This window comes from Ambystoma mexicanum, chromosome 4p, assembly GCF_040938575.1.
Source record: "Ambystoma mexicanum isolate Mex_15411 chromosome 4p, UKY_AmexF1_1, whole genome shotgun sequence".
NCBI lineage: Eukaryota > Metazoa > Chordata > Amphibia > Caudata > Ambystomatidae > Ambystoma > Ambystoma mexicanum.
In genome coordinates this window covers 1075026871-1075047952 of record NC_090927.1, presented here as the reverse complement: position 1 = coordinate 1075047952, position 21082 = coordinate 1075026871, and the positions used below count along the sequence as shown (strand labels likewise).

At 43.7% G+C, this 21082-nt stretch overlaps 1 protein-coding gene across 3 annotated transcripts in view; it reads right to left on the bottom strand.

Moving 5' to 3' along the window:
• AK9 (adenylate kinase 9) overlaps positions 1-21082 on the bottom strand; it is a 1784103-nt gene that overhangs the window by 27209 nt on the left and 1735812 nt on the right. For all 3 annotated transcript variants that reach the window (XM_069606660.1, XM_069606662.1, XM_069606661.1), the window contains one exon: positions 16875-16989. In XM_069606660.1, the coding sequence (XP_069462761.1) occupies positions 16875-16989 (115 nt within the window). The remainder of the gene's footprint in view (positions 1-16874; positions 16990-21082) is intronic.

Sequence of the window (21082 nt, the reverse complement as noted above, 5' to 3'; positions counted from 1 at the left end):
ATTACAGGATGAGGGCTGCTTTCTCGGCGAAGAGGCCGACATTTCCGCAGGAACCCCAGTCCCATGCATGCATTAGGTCAATAGTGTCCATGGACGGTCACGGCAAGGGGGTCTCCATGCTATATTCATTGGTGCAGACCCATTCCCCATCGCGCAACTCGATGAGAGAAATCTGGGAGCGAGACGTGGGCACTCAGATAGATGAGGTCCGCTGGGCCCGGTACTGTCAGCTTACTCGAACAGTGTCCATGAATGCTGGGCTCTGGCTGATTCAGTTCAAAGTTTTAAACCAATTACACTATTCCCCTGCAAGATTAGCTAAATTTGTGGAAAATTGCACAGGTGCCTGCCCCAAATGTGACGCCCCCAATGCGGGGCCTTATCATATGTACTGGTCATGTCCGTTAATTGTGGAGTTCTGGAAGGAAGTCGCGAGGCTCCTTGAAGATATCACGGCCATCCCGGCGACTCTCTCCCCCCAGAAATACTTGTTGGGCGATATAGGCAAAGTAAAGGAAACCACGAGGCGATTACTTAACATTTCTTGCATTATTGCCAAACGCTGTATTCTTAAATGTTGGAAGTCCTCCACCGCCCCAACCAGAGCCACTTTCTTAAAAGACCTTTGTATGGTAAATGACGATGAGGAATTATTTGTATTGGCGGTTCCGTCACCATGTCGCCCCAAAGATATTTGGTCATTGCTATGCTTTTACCTGTGCGGCCTGGACTCAGACTCTGATGCAACACCCGGGTCCTCGCCTTGATTTGCAATGCCTACTACTCTTGTACTGATTGCTCTCATGTCTGAAAACTGTGATGTCTTCCTCTTCCCCTCCTCCCTTAAATTGAAGGCTGTAAAATAATTAAGCTATGTTTTGATATGTTTATGTTGTGTCTTGCTGCTGACCTACTTTCTCAATAAAAATATGTTTAAAAACAAAATGGCACTCAATCAGCATATTAACACAAGAGGAGAAATACTTCTGGAAAGTACGGCATCCTAAGGTGCACACAATATATTTTCTCCCCAAAATACACAAATAATATGAGGAGGTCCCATTAGGAAGAGTAATAGTAAGTGGCAATGCTAGTCCCAGAGAATACGTCAGAATGTACTAATCACTTTATTAATCCTGTGGATCAAAAAAAATAGAATCCTGCATCAAAGATACAGCATTTATACACATTTTTAAGAAATTGGAAAGAGTCTTCTGGAAAAAAGATGACTACCTTTCAACATTTGATGTTATGGCACTCTACACCTCTATAGGACACAAACTGTGATTACAATTGGTAGAATACTTTCTTAAAATCAGATATGCCAGGTATCTTCAACATAATATGATATTCTGTCATTCTCGAAAGCACCACGAAAGAATTTACACCCATCATGGCATATCGAAGGAACTTTAGTGAGTAAATCTACCAGTGCTGCGTATCTGCGATTTCATTTTGCATCACATAGGGGAAGCAAAACCCATAGGGAGATCCTTTCAGATAAGGATAAGCTTTTGGAATCCCAGATCATGAAGATAGATCGGATATTTGGCAGGTTCTCGTTAAAACCCGCATTGATGTTCTTGGAGGGAAAGATTGTGCCTAAGTTAACATACGGTTTAGAATTTTTCCCTTTTACGAGTGAGGAAAATCTAAAGAAAATTGAGGGAAATATTTGGAGACGGATCCTCGGTATACCTAATGCTGTGCCCTTAGCTGCTATTAGGTACGAATTAGGATATGTCTCACTTTGGGCCTGAGTACAGTGGAGGCTATTAACATTATATGCAACATTTATGGCCCCTATCCCTAAAACCCTATATGAGCTTATGGGAAGCAATATAAGCTGTACGGTGTATCTATTGGAACTTAAGAATATATGTGACACTATTCTTCAAAAACTAGGCTCCAATTTGGAAATGCTGGTTTGTAATCCGATGCCAATTAGCAAACTGATGCTTGAACAGGACTGGATCGTAACAACAGAATCTTTCCACTCATATACACCAATGATTCATTTGGCTCATGAACATAAGTGCCGAGGATCCCTCTCTAAAATCTTGCTCCAATTTCCAAACTGGTATTATCGGGGGTTACTATTGAGGTGAAGATGGAATATCTTGCCAACAAAGGATACCCTTTTAAGAAGGAAACAAATATCTCTAGAGGAAAACGGATGTAGGTATTGTCAATTCATGCCAGAGTCTGTGAAACATCTTGTTCTGGAATGTGAATCAATGAAATATCTACGGAATGCTTACTTAAGAATTCTGAATGACTACCATCTGTCTTGCTCCATGGATACACTGTGGAAACGTTGTCTTAATATACAAAGTGTACGGGAAGGATTAGCCCTCTCGGGTTTTCTTAAGGCAATTAAGATTATATAGAGTTTAAAAGTGGAACTCTTACTACGGACTTCATTGGCTTTTGGATGCTCTAAATTTTGCTATTGCTTGTTCCATCTATTATGATTAATAGCTGGTATATGTAATAAATTGTTTGAAATGGTAGGAGTCTAATGAATTATTGACAGCGTGGTATAAGATGGTTTCATTTTCTTGGTTTTTCTTTTGTACTTTTATATTAGACCTCTGTTAACAATGCATATAGTAAGAGACATATTTTAATTTTCTGTTTAATTTCTGATATTTTATTTTGGTTTCTTTTAATGTGATTTAAATGTACATTTGTAAAGGTAAAAAAAATATATATGATATTGGAGATTTTTTATTTTACTAAGAAAAACATCTTTTTTGTTCAATCGGCTTTACTATAGTCAAATCAAATGAGTTGCAATGGAGATCAAATATGCACCAGCCCTGGCAAACCTATTTATGGGTCATTTTGAAATACAACATGCAGTGAACACAACAGGCTACCCAATAACCAACCAAGTAGTTAGCTGGTCAGGGAACATAGATGGCATTGCATTCTAGTCATCTGGCAGGGAGACTGAGTGTTTATCACAACTTGCATACCATCCAAATATGAGCAGCAATGGGAAATAACTTACATATTTACCAACCATATCTAACAACTTACCGCTTTGGATTAAGGTGCCGTATAAATAACACATCATTATCATTATCATTATATTGGGAAATAACATACTCACCAGGGGTCGCTGAAGCACGGAAGCCTGATCCGGCGTCTCCCCATTCAGGCTGATTCAAACTGATTGAGATCAGAACTTATTACAATTTTCCTGAGCCCCCAGTTTACGATCCTGCTCACTGGCATCCAAGGCACCCCCAGGCCAAGTTCCTTCAAGAACCGCTAACTGGCTCAACCTGAACGCAGCCCGTGGATCTCAGCCGCATATGCGCCTTCAGGTCCTCCCACCTTCACTTGCTTTAATGTGGTGAGCTTGCCTACGCCTACGTTCCAACGCTCTGTGATTGCGCTCCAAGCCACCTCAAGATCTGCAGCTGTTTGCCGATCGCCTGCATCGCACTGTCTGAGCAGCCAAGCCCCCTGATCCTGTCTTCCAGCGCTGTGAGCACATCCGTACTCCATATCTCCAGGGGCTTATTTAGAGCACTGCTCCAGACTTCGCTGCACAGCGTTCACCGATTACTGCAGCATTCTACTCCCATTAAAGCCCTGCCTCTCAGAGCCTTCACTGTGCTCCATTTTTTACTGCTGGTTCTGCGGCTTACTGGCCTGTGCTGCCTGGCTCCCCTCTGCCACTAACTTCTCTCATAGCGGTCTACACACGCGCCCCACATACCCAGAGGCCCATTGTCTGTCCCGCACAGGAACTGTCTGCACGGCCTTCAGCTACGTGCCACGGTGGTGGCACCCTGCAAGCCCCCGCCTCCTGATCCTATACCCGTGCAAGATCTGTCTGTGGTGAGCTCCACGCCAGCTCTAGATCTATCGGAGAAGGCGGGTTGCCTACTTCATACTGGCCTGGACTGCCGGCCCCCCCCTGCTCCTGTAATCCAGCTCAGTGAGTGTATACGTGCTATACATCCTCAAAGTCTTAATTCCTTGACTGCACGGGTCCCGAACGCACTGCATCGAACTGCATGCTACGGTCTACTTCCAGCTGGCCCCGCCTCCCTGAGCCTGCTCAGCACTCCATTTTGTTAACTGGTATCCTCTGTGAATCAACCTGAGCCTCCAGGCACACCTGCTCCCGAAACCTACCTTAGCGGACAGCACCTGCGCTCCACTTCCTCAGAGGCTCACCATCTGGCCCCCACAGTCTCTGACAGGGCGGTGTTCACCTAGGGTCACCACGGTGGGCACCCTCCTAACCCCCGCCTCCAACACTTACGACCCACCTTTACTACAACTCACCTCCTAGCATTAACAGGTCCTCACAACCCAGCGATTGCCTAAAATCCACCCCGGACTGCATCCAGCAAGCCTCCGCCTCACTGTGCCTTCTCTCCGCTCTCCCCTGTTCACCTGGCCTGCACGGGTCCCTGCACCCCAGCGTTTGCCTAAGTACCACAATGGACTGCAACCAGTAAGCCTTCGTAGCACTGTGCCTGTTCACCTGCAACTCACCACCTGACCTTCACAGGTCATCTCAACCCAGTGAATGCCTGAGTTCCACCACGGATTGCACTCAGCAAGCCTCCGCCTCACTGTGCCTGCACAGGTCCTCACATCCCAGCGATTGCCTAAGTGCTACCACGGACTGCCTAAGTGCCGATCACCTATGTCCACCACAGACTGCACCCAGCTAGCCTCTGCCTCTCTGTGTCTGCCCAGATCTTCGTATTCCAGTGCCTCACTGTGCCTACACAGTTCCTCACATCGCAGCGATCGCCTATGTGCTTCCTAGGACTGCACCTAGCTAACCTCCACCTCATTGTGCCTTCTCTCCGCTCTCCCCTGTTCATTGTTTCCCCCTGCTCTTGGAGTGCATTATCACGCATCCTCTCTTAGCTATCTCAGTCTACTGATGCGTCTGTATTGCACATCCTCTGCAGACCCTCTCTTCCACGGCTCCTCAGCCTGTGTACTGAGCTCCTGGCCCTTCAGTGTTAACTGCTGTGCACCCCTATCCTGCACCCAGCCACATTGAGCCCCTCCACCAGCTGAAGTTGATCCCCTCTCCTGTTCTGCATTACTCTCGATCTTATTGCCACGTGCTGTACTAGTATCTGCTGTGTATTGTGCTCCTGGTCCTTCAGTGTGAAGTGCTGTGCACCCTTATCCTGCACCCTGCCACTTTGAGCCCACCACCAACTGAAGCTGAGCCCCTCTTGTTCTTCATCCAATCATACTAGGGCCTGCCATTGTCCTAATCTGATTTCCTCCCCCTCTGCACTGTGCCCCGAATCTCTTAAGACTGCACCTCCCACCACCCTGTGGAGCTGCTCTCTAGTTATTCTATTCCTCTCCTACTTTTCTTACGCCTCCACCAGCTCCTACTGCTCCCCCAGGTATGCGAGAACCCACCTACCACTCCCCCCTCTTTCTTATCCTCCCCTCTCTCTTCCCTTCCCTCACGTTACCTCCCTGCCCTTTCTCAAATTCCTTTGCCTTTTCATCATGAACATTTCCACACTCAACTTCCCCTCCCCCACTCGTCCCCGTTCGTCCCAACCCCCAACGACCCTAACTCACCATCCCAACCTCATCTACCACCCCCCCTTGATTGAACCTTCCAGTATCTTCAACATCGCCCTTTAGAATGCCAGATCCCTTTGCAACAAAACTACCGCTGTACTGGACTTGTTTCTACAGCTAAATCTTCAATTCCTTTGTATCACCGAAACCTGGATTCCTCCCTTCAACTTGACAGTACCTGCTTCTCTCACTTCCTCCTCCTCCTCCTTTACTCATGTCCCCCGTCCCTCTGGCCGTGGCGGCGGCATCGGTCTTCTCTTTCAACCTAAATGCCTATCTTCCCCCTGTCCTACTTCTCTTCCCGTCTTCCCCTCGTTTGAATACCTATACAAATCTTTCACCTCCCCCCACGCTATATCCTTTCTAATTATCTACCGCCCACCTGCCCCCTCACCTCCTTTGATGATGACCTTGACCACCTCTTCTCCCTCATCTCTCCCACGCCCTCACCCGTAACTGTACTAGGCGACTTTAACCTTCATCTTCCCTCCTCCCACCAAACCTCCCCTCTTTTCTCTCTTCTCGCCCCCCTCCCTACTTCACCTACTCACTCTTCTGGCTCCACTCTTGATCTCATCTTTGTCTCTTCCCTCTCACCCTCTCCTGTCTCTACCCTCCCCAACTATCTCTACGACTGTGTTTTACTCTCACTTTCCCTCATTCCCCATGCCTCACCTCCCCCTCCCCCCTCTTTCTCCACCTTTTTTTCTCGACGGACCTCAGCAACTTTAACCCCTCTCACTTCTATGATTCCTGTATCTCCTCTCTCCCTTCTCTCCCTCACTTTTCTTCTCTCTCTGCTAATGAAGCCTTATCCACTCTATCCACCTCCCTCTCTTCCAGTCTTGATCAACGTCACCCTCTCTTCACCTTTCGCCCCTCACGCAAACCCGCCCAACCCTGGCTTTCCCCTCACCTTCTGTCTATGCGCCGCTTTCTCCGTTGCCTGGAACGACGTTGGCTTAATCACCGCTCTTCAGCTAACCAAGCCTCCTATTTCTCCTACCACTCCTGCTTTTCCTCAGCCAAACGATCCTACTTCTCTAACCTTCTCCACTCTCAATCCTCTCACCCCGACGTATCTTCCAAACTCTAACTCATCTTCTTTCCCCTCACACTCCGGACCACTCTTCCACGTCTCCTCTCTCACCTTCTGACTTTGCTGACTTCTTCTCCTCTAAGATACTTTCCTTACGACAAAACATTCTTCACTCCCCCTCTTACTCTCCCCCTCCCCCATCTCCCTTGTCCCCTTCCATCTGCATATCTAATTTCTCCCCTGTGGCTCACTCTGATCCACTCCCCCCCCCCCTATTTCCCAAAATCTACCCCCTCCTCATCCCCTATCTCACCTCTTTCTTCAACATCTGTCTTACCACTGCTACCTTTCCTTCAGTCTTCAAACATACTATCATCCCTATCCTGAAAAAACCTACTAACCCCCTTCTGACTTCCAACCTTCGTCCCATCTCTCTTTTACCATTCATCTCAAAGCTCCTGGAATGTCTAGTCTACTCCCAACTATCTGCATTCGTCTCCAACCTCTCTCTCCTCCCCCCTACTCAATCCAGATTTCGCCCCAAACATTACACTGAAACCACTCTCATCTCAGTTCTCAATTCCATCCTCACTGCTCGCTTCTCCCAACACTCTTCCATAGTCATTCTCCTTGACCTTTCTGCTGCCTTTGATACCGTCGACCACCCCTTACTTCTGAACACTCTCTCTTCCTTTGGCCTCAAAGACTCTGTCCTCAACTGGTTTTCCTCCTACCTTTCCAACTGCTCCTTTGCTGTCTCATGGGGCGGTCGCTCCTCCCCTACTCACTCCCTTGACTTTGGTGTCCGCCAAGGCTCTGTGCTCGACCCTTTCCTCTTCTCACTTTATACCTCCTTTCTAGCCCCTATCGTCTCATCATTTGGTAGCTCATATCGTTTCTACGCTGATGACACCCAGCTTTTCCTCTCCTTCTCTTCACTCCTGAAATCCACCTCAAACTCTCTTCCTTTCTCACCCTAAATGCGGACAAAACTGAGGTCTTATTCTTTCCAGGTAACACACTCCCTCCCACCCCCCTTCTCCTCCTCACATCCTCTTTCCTCCTGCTCTACTCCCCTTCTCTGCCTCTGCCCACAACTTAGGCCTCCACTTCGATTCTAACCTCTCCTTTACCCACCATATCTCCCTAACCTCACGTGCTTGTCGCTTCCACCTCTACAATGTCTGCAAAATCCGTTCTTCCCTCACCTTCCATGCCACCAAACTTTTAATTTCTTCCCTCATCTTTTCTCGTCTCTTTTACTGCTCAGCTCTCCTCTTTGGACTCCATGCCTCTCATCTAGCTCCTGTCAAATCCCTCTACCATTCTGCAATCCGCACTCTTTGCTCCCTTTCTCCTCATGACTCCATCTCCTCTTCGCTTTCCTCTCTTGGTTGGCTCGCCTTTCATTCCCAACTCAAATTTAATTTCCTCTGTCTTTTCTTTAAATGTCTTCATGATCTTGCCCCTCCTTACCTCTCCTCCCTCCCTTCTTTCTACTCTCCCTCTCGCCCTCTCCAATCTGCTGACCACTTCCTTCTCATTGTCCCTTCCCCTCCTTGTGCTCCTTCCCGTTTCCGATCTTTCCAACTCCTTGCCCCTCTCCATTGGAACTCCTTACCTCTCCCTATCCGCGCTACCTCTTCATTCTCTTCCTTCCACTCTTCCTTAAAATCCCACATACTTCATCCTACCTCCTGACAATTCTCTACCCTTTCTTCCCCTACCCAGGTCCATATGTTATGATCTCGGCAAATTGTTCTACTTACTGTTCTCTATGATTTGACTCATGAGTTGTACCGACTGCTTCTATTGTATTCAAGTTGTTTTATGTGAAGCGCATTGGATTAAAGTGCTATATAAAATGTTATAAAATTCAAATACAAAATACAAATATCAATAAATCTAAGTATCTAGAAATGACGGTAGAAATAAACAGGAAAATAAACACTACCAAAACATACAGAAAACCAACAGGGGAACACAATCCTTCATGCAAGCAGCTGTCAAACACACAGTTAAATATGCAATATCCTCAAGGTAAATCTATTCAAGCCAAACGTAACTGCACCAACTAATACAGGCTACGATTTGGAAAAAAGAAATAGTCTGCATCAGATTTATACAGAGGCTACAGGGAAGCAGGCATCAACAGAGCAATAAGGAAAAGCAATGCTGAACTCTTACTAAATGTGATAAACCCTAACATAGAAAAACAAAGAAACAACTCTGACAAAGTGAGGTTTATCAAGCAATATTCAGATGAAAGTTTCAAAATATTTAAAACAATTAATTCAAATCTGTCCAATACTTAAATTGGATGATATCTTGAACTACATAGCGATTAATCAGAGATGGTATACAGCAAAGTACCAACACTGAAATAAAATAATCTCTAGCTACGTATACATGTGAACATTGTTATTTAAACATACAAAACATGAAATGATGACTATTGTTGGTGGCAATGTTTACATGATTTATATAAAACAAATAATTAATTGCAAAAGTACATTTGTAATGTATTCAGTACTATGCATATGTTATGTTAATGAACTGTGATAATGTACAAGAGGCAACAGTGAGCCAGTTAAATATTTTGTGGAGTGTAAACCAATCCAGAGGGTCCAGCTCAGGGCGAGGGAAGCACGAGGGACCCATTTCAGAAGAATATCCTGACAAGAAAAGGTATTGTGAACTTTTGTCGAGCCAATCTGAATTGCCAAGAGAATCTTGTGACTTTGTGGAACTTTCTAAATCTGAGTGCTTTGAACTTGGGGAAGGGAGCTGCAGAGGAGCTCCATTGTTACACTAACATTATTCTTGAACACTACCCGAGCGCCTTGAACTTGGGGAAGGGAGCCATAGAAGAGTTCCGTTAGGGAACATTCTCACCTTAGAGTTAAGGCAAGTTGCGTATTTTCCCATCTTGACCACTGAAATAAAGGTTTTTGATAATCTACTTTACTGTCTGTGTCATCTCTTGATACCATGCCTGTCTCACAACAGATATAACATGTTTTATTTCCGGGAACCACTGATGACTCACTACATATATATACTTCCCTTCATCAACACACGCTTTTCCAGTAAGGTCAGTAACAATACTTACAAGCGATCAGGACAGTGTATTATTACTTTATTTACTGGCACTTATTGCACTTTTAGCATTTATAGAGAAAGATGAAAATATCAGCATCTTAAATGGACGTGTAATATATAATGGATGCACATTTGGTCTTAATGATATAGTGTGAATTTTCATTTTTTATCATGTCTTGCAATTTTAAATGTATTTGTATTAAAAGTAAATGTATTGACTGAAAAATAATAGTCGATCATAAATCAACGGAGAAATGATGGTATTCAACCACTCTGCCGGTTCTGTAATCAACAACCAGAAACTCTTATGCACTTATGTACAGAATGTTCTAGCCTATCGTTCTTGCGTAGCGCCCACTTTGAACCACTTTTTGCGGATCAAGAAATCTTAACCTCAGAGAGGCTATGGATCTTATTATTCCATACCAACAGGAAATCAGTGAGATATGCCATAGTCAACTACTTACAACAGCTGAAAATTTCGATGTACTCACGGTTATGAAACAGAACTAGGAATGAGTCCAGTCGCAAATTGTAATAATGAAATACTGCATCAGTCCATCTTATTTACAAAAGATCTAATTAATTTTGTCACGTTATCACCTTCTTTTTGACATACAGAATACATGTCGACTGTGGACACCTCTTTTACAATTGCATACAATTTATTCTGTTCTGTCACTATTTGTCTGTTGATATCTAGAATGTTTGTCAAATGTCGACACCTGCTTTATAATTGTAAATAGGATTATCTTCTTTTAATTGGTTTTATATACTATTTTGGAAAGTTGAAAGGTCTAGATTGCGATCTAGACCAAAACAACTATGAATAAAAAAAAAAAAAAAAAAAAAAAAATACTGTATTAAAGACTTCCGTACGGTCCACTAGCGGGTCTACATTTATGTTTAGAAAAATACTAAAATATTTGAAACAAGCCAATGAATAAAATTCTATTGGAAATTGAGAGTTAATCTGTGCAAGCAGCACTGGTAACACATGCACGCAACTCAAATGTGGTGATCTGATTAACTGAAGCCCAGAACCGACATGACTTAGGGTAATGCACTTCTGGTGACTTGCAACACTAGTTTCCTTCCCTTTATTATCGCACACTTTGAAGGCGCAGTTAGAAGCAGCGCTCACAAACGTTCTGGACAGTGAATCAATGCGTACTTAGGAGAACTCTATACAGGGTAAGCAACACATCAGTATTCAAAACAGTTATTCACTAAAGAAACCTTAATAATTACACAAGTACCCTGATGTTTGAAAGAGATCTAAAGTGATATGGAGCTATGCCTACCTGCCCCCCTGTTTTCTTTCTTCACTTTAGAGTCTCATTATAGGATACAACTTTCCAATAGAACAAAAAAGTGAACAATAACATTCTGCAAATACTTGCCAAACAGTACAGCACTTACTGGCTCCAACTCCGTCCTCATCTATTACAGGAAACACCTGTATTTGTTTCTTGGACTTGGGCTCTGGTTATTGTTATCTGTGGAAATGGAAACTGGTTTCTTTTTGGGCCATTTTATGAAACTTTGGGACTGTGGACCTTACCGAAATGTGGCATTACTGGAACATTGCTTGTTAAACTTTATACTTTTTTAGGGATTCTAGAGCCCAGAGCACCACATCACTGGTACCCAGAATTGTGGTAAAATGACTATCGTCCCCTTTCTTAATGCATCAGTATGCCGTCAGGTAGAACAGGTCCCTGCCTTTCTTTTCTCTTTCCCTTATCTAGAGCCGTTTTTCCCTCGCAGGTATTTTGGTTTTATTTTAATTAGATTTATTATTACTTTGCTACTCCTAGACCACCATACTTATTTCTACGGACAAGCCGTGCGTCTCTTAATTTGCAATGCAAGAATTATTAATATTTTGTCAATGGAGGAGGAAACTGAGTGAAGCAGGGAGGTTTTTTCAGGGCCAACGGGGACAGAAAACATACAGGAAAACACAAGAACACAGAGGGGATTAAAACAAATGGCAAGCACTCCAGCACATGAGAGGATTTAAGTCGAGGAGTGCAGGGTCTTAGGCAGCCCAGAAGCAAAATAGTCTGTGGTACGTGCAGGAGGCGCTGGCTCTCTGGGAGTTTTAGTTGGCTACTCTCTCTCCCAATGCATTCTGGACGTACCACTATCCAAGCGCCTGTCTCGAAGGTCAGCCCAGGGTGCCATAGCTGGATTTCTACCAACCATATAAAATGCAGCATCGCAGGTAACCTCTTGCTGTGTTGAGGGCCCAATCCTGATAGGAAAGAACCAAGGATCGACCATCTACTTCCTTGTGCCGGGCCACAAGCTCAAGAGAGGCGCAAACGCAAGCCTGGGGGGATATGGATCACTATGTTGACAACGGCTGGGAGGTAGACCAGCACCAACCAATACAGCAATGACTTGGAAATGAAGATGACAAAGAATCTGCAATGCTCCTCTAGGGGGACCAACCAGAGGCAGCTGCAAAACTATTCCAAATTCCAAGGGCCACAGATGGACCACCCAGCAGACCGTGTTACAGCATTTTCAAGCCCTGGTACAGGGTGTTGAAAGGGGAGTATCAAGGCCTGGAGCGGGAGAAATATGCAAAGAAGGCAGACATTTGAATGATCTGGAAAAAGGGGAGGAAGAAGAAGGAGAAAAAAGACTGAAAGGAAAAGCAGAGGATAGAGGGAAACAAAAGGAAAGAGTGGGAAAGGGTGAACAACAAAGAGTTAGATGGAGGAAGGAGCAAAGAAAAGGCACAGTGGCAAACGATGGAAGAATAGGAACACAAAAGAAGAAGTTGGAAAAAACAGTGGCAAAAAGGAGAAAGAGAAAGGAGAAGGAATGAAGGACGGTGCAAGACAGGAAACATCTCAGAAGGAGACGAATGGGAGAGGAGTGAAGTGAGCAACGGAGAGAAGCAAGAAGAGTGGCAAAACAAGTAACAGCTGAGGAGATGTAGGTTACAAGAAATGAGTGGCAGTGAAAGAAGGAAAAAAATAGAACAGGAGTGGAATTTGACGCACCAACTCCAGTGAAGAACCCACTGAAAGGTAGGAAGGACATTAATAGATCAAATAGAGTCGCCGGTTGAAGGCCTGCAGCACATTGATCCAGTTATGGATTTCCAGTGCTTACCTGACGCTCCACCCCTCCATGACCGAATTTCTACTGCTGACCAACACCACCGAAAATCCCGACATCCAGACCTGGCTCTCAGCTACTAACCTCGAGGGCTTCACACCCCAGCTTGCTACCTGCACCAGGTCTCTTATTTATTTTTAGATTTTTTCATTTGTATAGCGCACACAAGCCTCAGGCATCAGGGCGCTTAGGGTGAACCAGTTACATGAGGCCCTTGGGCACAATAAGAAGTCATAAGTAGTTGCAGTTAGAGAAGGCCTAGGAGATCATGTCAAGGTACAGAAGTAGTGCGTGGTTGCAGTTACAGATTGAATGGTAGATCATAGCTGGGTACAATAGAGGTGCATATTTCAGGGAGTAGGATTGGGCAAGTTACTAGAACAGCCAAGTTTTGAGGCTTTTGCAGAAGCCCCAGAAAGAGTCTTCTGATCTTAAGGTGAGTGGGAGGGAATTCCATTGTTTTGCTGCTATAACTGCTTGATCCGCCTGCTTTTGTCCATTTGAATTTTGGTTTAACTAATTTGTGTGTGTATGGTGTCCTAATGGGACTGGTCGAGTGATGTGTGGAGATTCATTGGGCAAGGTAAGGCAGTGCCAATTTGGAGATGCATCTGTGAGTGATGGTTAGTGTCTTGAGGAGGATTCTCTCTCTAATGGGGAGCCAGTGTACTGCCTTGCGGGCCACAGATATGAGTTATGATATGGGATGGTTGAGGGCAGACTGAAGGGCATTTTTTTGAATGGTCTGAAGCTTTTTTAGGTTATGAGCCGGGGTGCCGGCGAATAGTGCATTGCAATAATCAAGCCTTGCAACCACCACAGCACGGGCGATCGTCAGTCAACTGTTAGTCGATAAGAAAGGTCTTGAGGTGTTAAGGAGTTTGGTCGAGTAGGCTGCTGAGGAGGCTATAGCGTGAACTTGTCTGGAGAGTGATTTTGATGCATCCAAGTAGACACCAAGTGTTTTGACCGCAGGAGACACCGGGATTTCTGTGCCATCAATGATGAAGGCTGAGTATTCTGGGTTTAGTGCATTTAGTGCAGTTGCGTGCCCGATGATCTTGGTTTAGACATCGACAGGAATCTCTCCTTCAAACAGCACATAGCAAGGAAGACATAGATAGCTTGGTACCCAAGTTTTCAAATGCGTAAATTCAAGCACTTCATCCCAGAAAACAACTTCAAATCTGCTGCCCAAGCCTTTGACTTCTCCCACTTGGATGGTGGCAGTGTTCTTATGGAAGGCCTTTCGGCGAATGCCCGTGCTGCAGCTTGCAGGACACATCAAACGACTCCATAAATGTAACCACTTCACCCCAACCCTCATCAAACTGAAATGGTTCCCATTCCATGCTATATTATCTTCAAATACTCCTACATGATCTACAAGGCTGTCACCCCGAAGTCCCCTACCTACCCAACTGTGAATATCAGCATCTCCAGAGGCCTAAGATCCACCCGAAGTAAGGACATGTGCAGACTTGAACTCTGCCAGTGCAGGAAAGAAAGACCACAAGACAGGCCATCTCTGTAGACACCCCCAGACTATGGATCTCCTCCCCGTCAACACCAGACTCTGCTACTCACTTTTACATTTCAGGAAGGAGCCCAAGACCCTTCTCTTCAAGGAATGGCTCCTCCTCAACATCTAGGTCCACACACTCTCCACTCCCCACCAACACGAGACTGGGTGATCTACTCCCCCCAGTTTCATCCCTGGGTTGCTTACAGATGCCTTGCTGCCAAATTGCATGCCCTGTTGTTCCCTCCCAGCTCCCTTGTATCTCTGCTTCCCTGACTGTGTCCTTCCCCCTAGGATTTGTAAAGTGCTCTATTGCTTCCCGAAGCTAGGTCAGCACTCAATAAATATCTAATTATTATTATTAGTATTAACAATAATTATAATAATAATAATAATAAGGAAGGAGGATAAGGTGAAAAGATAGGAGGGGAGGTTTGTATGGACCGAACCTCAGCAGCTGATGTATGGGGACATTAACAGCGAGGGAAGGAGACTAATGAGAGGTACAAGTTAAGTGGCACCCGCCTAACCAGATACACAATGGTCCAGTGCTTACAGGAACTACGGCAGAGTCTGCCAAAGGCCGTGTGGTACCTGTGCTGTGATCTTTCTAGCCGTAAGGGGGTCTGACATGGTTTCACACAGTCAAGATGTGAATGACAAGCCCAGGGTCCATGCCTGAAGTGTGGAGGTGGCATCCTCGAAAAAAAATGAATGACCAAGGTGATGAGAGAGCAAACTGTAAAGGTGCAGATCTAAGGCTCGGACACAAAAGTGGCATTGTTTTGGTTATGAACTTTTATTAACCAGTAAAAGGGTTGGGAAAACAGCCCCTCTGTCCCTAAAGCTAAGAGGGGTTTCCCTGCCTCAAAGAAAACAAGTGAACATTTTAGGATGTCAAACAGAGTCCGTCACTGTCGTGTCCCAAAAACCTACTTCTGACATTAACACTAATAACTTAAACCAAATGTGTAAGGGTGTTCACTTCCAAAGTAATGTGGAAAGGACAGTTTGTGCCAACAGAAAATGTTCCCAATGTCTCTGGTGATCAAAACGACAAAAGAAAGGTTCCACAATGTATAACTGCAAGGATTAGGTGTTAGCTCCTTTCCCCTGGATTCCTTCTGCTTTCTTTTCTTTAACTCCTTGGGTCCCAGGCCCCTTATCTTCTTGAACAAACTTCACTGTACTTTTATATTCTCTTATTGATGCGAGTCCCAGGATCGCAGTTCTGTAATATTGGTATATTGGGACTCGCACCCATGTGAGAATATAAAAGTACAGTGAAGTTTGTCCAAGAAGATACGTGGTTTTCATCTGATCCGTCTCTTTTACTTTCAGGGTACCAGACCCTCTTATTCTCAAATTCTCATGCTGGGCTGGTTCCCAGACTCGCAATGTGTGGTCGCAATAGTTTATAATTCTTGTAAGCAAGATGACGCAGAGCAGCGCAGATTCTAATCCTGGGTCTGCGCTTAGAAACCCCTTTGTACTAAGCGCATTATAAAAAAACAATTATAATTATTATAATAATTACATATTGAATTCCTCATGAAAACTTTGTGTTTTAAAATAAACTCTTTTATACTGAACTTTACAAGGCTCAAATTGGCTGTTGATTCCTCAGTCATGAGAACTCATTGGCATCAAGGAATTTCTTACTTTGTGGATTCTAAACAAACTGTTCAAATTATACATAATTGAAGGGAGTATTGTAACTGTAACTTTCCATAACCACAGCTTCAGCCTTTGCCTTTATCCTAGGGGTGAAATCCCTGGATGAAGGATTGGAGGATGTCTGCGTTTTGGGCGACTATCATGGAAATGTATATCTTCTACTGCATGGGGCAGTCGGAGTTTCTTTTATGATTTACTCCAAATATGACTGAGGTTGTTTGATAATAAGGAAAAACGTGTTAATGTGTTATGTTAGGTAAAAGTATAAAGGTTTGACAATGAACAGGTTGTTACTGCCTCAGTTTCCACTCCCAGTATCCATGCACCCTGTACTTTGTTTTGTTATGGCTGCTTTTAGCATTTCATCCTCCTAAATGGTACACAGGGTGAGTCCAGAAGCCTAAAATATATTTAATTATCTAGTATGCAATCTAAACAAAGCTGCAGTCATACACATGCACAAAAAAAGAAATAATTCACAATCAAATACATTTCTACTTAACTAAACAACCAAGTCACCATGTGAATGTGGCACATAAAGATATGTCCACTAACATATGCTATTTCAGTTATTTCAAGTAGAGATCATAGAGGGGGAGTTATCTATGGTTTTGACTGTTGTTGCAGGCAAATTGGCGACCAAACAGATCCTGGCGTTATTACCACCCAAGAGCATCAGGATATCAACTCACAATCAAGGTAGCAGCAGGCCCAGTGGGTACAATTCACTGACCATGGGAACTTGTGCCAAGGTTTGTAGTTGGAGCCCCCATAGTACAAATCTGGAAACAGAATCAAACATACCTTTTAGATGAAATGCCAGGTACAGCAGAGCAGATCGTTTTACACTTAAGAAAGGGAACTTGGGCTTCAGGCAGCCCACGTCATTCATGGCTTTGATTAACGCAGTTGCTGCTCCCTAAAATGATAAAAACACACAATAAAAACAAATATGTATTAAGAGATCCCTCAGGGGACACATATTTGAAATTCAAGTGGCAGTTTACAGCTCATTTGCAGCACTTGTAAAGAGGTGCAACACACAATAATAGGTTCATCGTGTCATGTATAAGGTGTTGAGGGGGTCCCTGAGATTCATGGAACATACATGCACATCCAGACCCATGCCACCATACTCCTTCTGAGTTGACAAATCACCCTTAATAATGTGTATATTAGTAGGAGATATATAAAGGGGACTTGGAAAGTAACTTTGACAGGATTTTCAAACCATCTTACAAGGAGACAAATATTAGTGCAATAATGCAAAGAACTGATTTGATTTAATTATCCCTTTAGAGTGTGGTTATTGGATTATCTCTCCTCTTTAACAACAGTGGGAAAGTAACATTGGTATAAATGAACAAATTACTCGACTGCAGGTAATGTTCATTCTGACCAATATGGATATACATACCACAGATTCCTCATCTTGGAAATTCATCCAGATGCAATCAGCTCCGGAAACCTTTTTCTCTCAGCAAGTAGGAGGTGCCAGGTGGCCCTGGGCCGACTCGGTTATGGGCCATAGGCACTGACATGCACTGGATTGACATTAGGACATTCACTCAAAGCAGCCAACACCATTTCCTCATCTCCATAATAGAGCAGCCAACACCATTTCCTCAGTTTCATAATTTCATATGGAAACCACAAGGAATTATCGATTAGTCACTCCAATCAATGTCATTGTGTAAGTGGGGCAGGTAGGAAAGCCAATGAGGAATCTGCAGGAGAAATCTCCATATTCATCAGAACGAAAATGACCGGAAGGTAACTTATTCGTTTTTCTAATGAATACGTTCCTATTATGGATTTCTCCTCTTTGAAGTTCATCCCCCCCAAACTGTACCCTAAGCCATAAGGAGGTGGGAAAAAGTTGAGTACTTCAAGAAAATGAGCACTAAATGAATATCCCAATTAGGAACAATAAAGGGATTTTCTGGATATGCATTATTGAACCCTTGAGGAACTAGAAATGCTAGACGGACACCCGAGTATAGGTTTGTCACAATCAGCCATTTTGTTTAATATTATAGGGTGAGACAAACGCCGATCTTTCCCTAGCCTAGCAACAAACTAAGGCTAAAGGAAATCGAACAAGACCCCAAAAGTATCTGTCCCTCACACTAATACATACAACAAAATTATACAAGAATTATTGGGCTGTTCAACTTTCATTAAAACATATATATACAAACACAAAAGTTATAAACGGGAACCCTTGTGATCGGGGTTGGATCCCCTTCCCCTGGATTAATTCAGGATGTTTTAAACCAAAGTTTAATTTCAGAAAAGTTATTTTCATTCAATAGGTCATTCACTTAGCAAAGTGAGTGTTTGAGTTCCAACAGGTTTTTCACACTCCAAAAAAAAATTAAAAGTTTCCTTCCTCCACCTTCTGCTTGGCACACCACCTTCTCCTTGTATCTCAAGTCAAATGTCAGGGTACATTTTCTTTTATCTGCAGGTCAATCACATCATACTACTTCTTCATAAGCAACACTGTAATCAGGATGGTTACTTCAACAAGCAACACTTTAGTCAGGATGGTTATACAACAGTTCATCAAACACAGTAGTCTAATTGCCACTTCTTTTCCACCACAATAGTTAATCAAACACAATAGTGGGATTGCCACTTCTTTTCCAACACAATCTTACACCACATTCAGAGTACTTCAAGTTATCTTCTGCCTGGTCCACCCACCTGCCAGGACTAACTACTATTTGTCCTTTTAATGGTTTACTCACCTGCCTGGATAATAACTCCTACTACTACAACTTGTACTCTGTGGTAAGATTTTCCCCAAACTCTCCACACTTAAATCCTCAAAGGAGAGTTAAATCAACAACTGCTTCTTGGTTTAGTCTTTTGACACTCAACACAATTGGCTCATAGTTTCTTCCACACGTATACTGCACAAAAGGACAAATATTCTAATACTGAGTTGTTTGCCATAGGTAATGCAGGTTACAGATCTCACCCCCTTTATCCTTTTTACAAGGAGGGCTTTTCTCCTGCAGTCTCTCCACAACTTATTGTCTGCTGGAAATGTGGTTTAAAACTTTCTTCCACAGGGTATCTTGCTCTAGGACTATTAGATTCAAATTGCCTTGGTGTCACTTACAACTTTCTTTGGTTTTGGCAATAAGGGTTATAGGGCCTCATCAGGGCCTTGCTGGTATACCGGCGTTAATTGCACCGCGATACCGCCGACACTAAAGGCGGAGAGGGGTGGGAGCAGGCCACAGTATGTACTATTGTGTAATGTGTTGTGAGAGTCAACAACACATTCAATAGACTGTCACTACTGTATATTAATTCACTATAATGCAGATTTTTTGTATGTTTATATGCCACACAATGGCACAAAAAAACTCCAAAACGTCTTTCTGTTAAATAAATTTATATTGTTTTTGTTCCTCCACTGTGATTTTTTGTTCCGAGCTAGCAGCAATCTAGCTCCTCTGCAAGGCCTTAGCGACCTCCTGTTAAGCCATTGGCTAGCGAAGCCTTTGACTCAAACCCCCCATATCTCTGCACTTCTTAACCCTCTCGAGTCAGGCCCCTTAAAAAAGAGGGTTCGCCCATTCTTTTTCCTTCCTTTTGGACAACCCTTGGTTGTTGGGCATCATTTATCTGAGAAACATTAAATGGAGAAAGTAAATATTGTCAGTTTCTCCGACGATCTGTACAAAAAACTTTTAGACACCCCTTCGCTACTCGGGGTAACCACTACACCAGCGGCACCGGCAAAAGACCCGGCACTAAATGATTTGGACATTTTACTACAAAAAAAGAAGAAACTCACCCGCACAGAGTCGCATGGCCAACTCATGCTAGAGTATCTAAAAGCTGGGGTGATCCCCGAAGGCCTACAAGTGAAGAACATACCTCGGGTGTTTCTTGACAACCCTAGATTTATGGTTAAGTTTAGCGGTGTTGGCAACAAATGCTCCCGTGATTGGGTCATTTTAGTAATTGAGACAGCCGAAGAGGAAACCAAAAAACAAAACGAAGAACTCAAAATCCTTGAAGACAAAATCAAAAACGATTCTGTGATACCAGATATAAAGACACACCTGGACAAGATAGAAGAGGAAATAAAGAAATTTCAAAAATTCACAATCGACAAAAAATTGTGGAAACTACAAAATGATATAAAAAACTACAAGGAGGAAAAAACCTATCCTTATTTGGTCCCAGGCTTCTACAATCAGCTGAACCCACAGGCATCAAACAATAGACAAAACCAACGAAGACAACAAAGGAATAAATTTGTCACTTTCTCGAATAGCTCCAACAGTAGTGATTCAGATTCAACTACTGCGGGACCCGACACTCCTCAACAATCTTCAAGTTTTCAAAAAAGAGGTCAACGGGGCAGACTCCGCTACCAAGGCCAACACCCCATGCGCACACGGAACTGGACCCCACGCGCACAACAAACATGGTGATCCCAATTTTCAATCTCAGCGATCATATTTTGTCTTCACACGAAATCAATGTTCTTAGTAAAGGCCTTAGCTTCATTCCCAGCCCCCGTGCAGACATGTTCAACACGGAGGTAGAATTGCGAAAAATTTTTCGTACCATCCGTTTACGTTATTTTTTCAGAGATAGTCCTGAAAAAGAACCGCCAAAATCAACAGGCCTAAAACCTCCATCTACTTTCACCCCCCTCTCCTCCATGGTATGTCCAGAGATCCTATCTTTTGAGAATCGCATTCTCCTCGAAATGCGGAACATTTTCAACAAACAGACCCACTTTAAGAATAACCTTCCGGCCCAACAAAGGCTGGCCCTAAAATCATTAGAAAGCAATAAACACTTTCTCATAAAACCAGCAGATAAGGGCGGAGGCATCGTTCTCTGGAGCCACACCCTATATGACACTGAAGTAACAAGACAACTTTCGAATACCAAGTTCTACAGACAAATACCGTTGAACCCGACATCGAGGATCCTTTCTGAAGTCAACAGTCTGATGTGTCACGCATATGACGAAG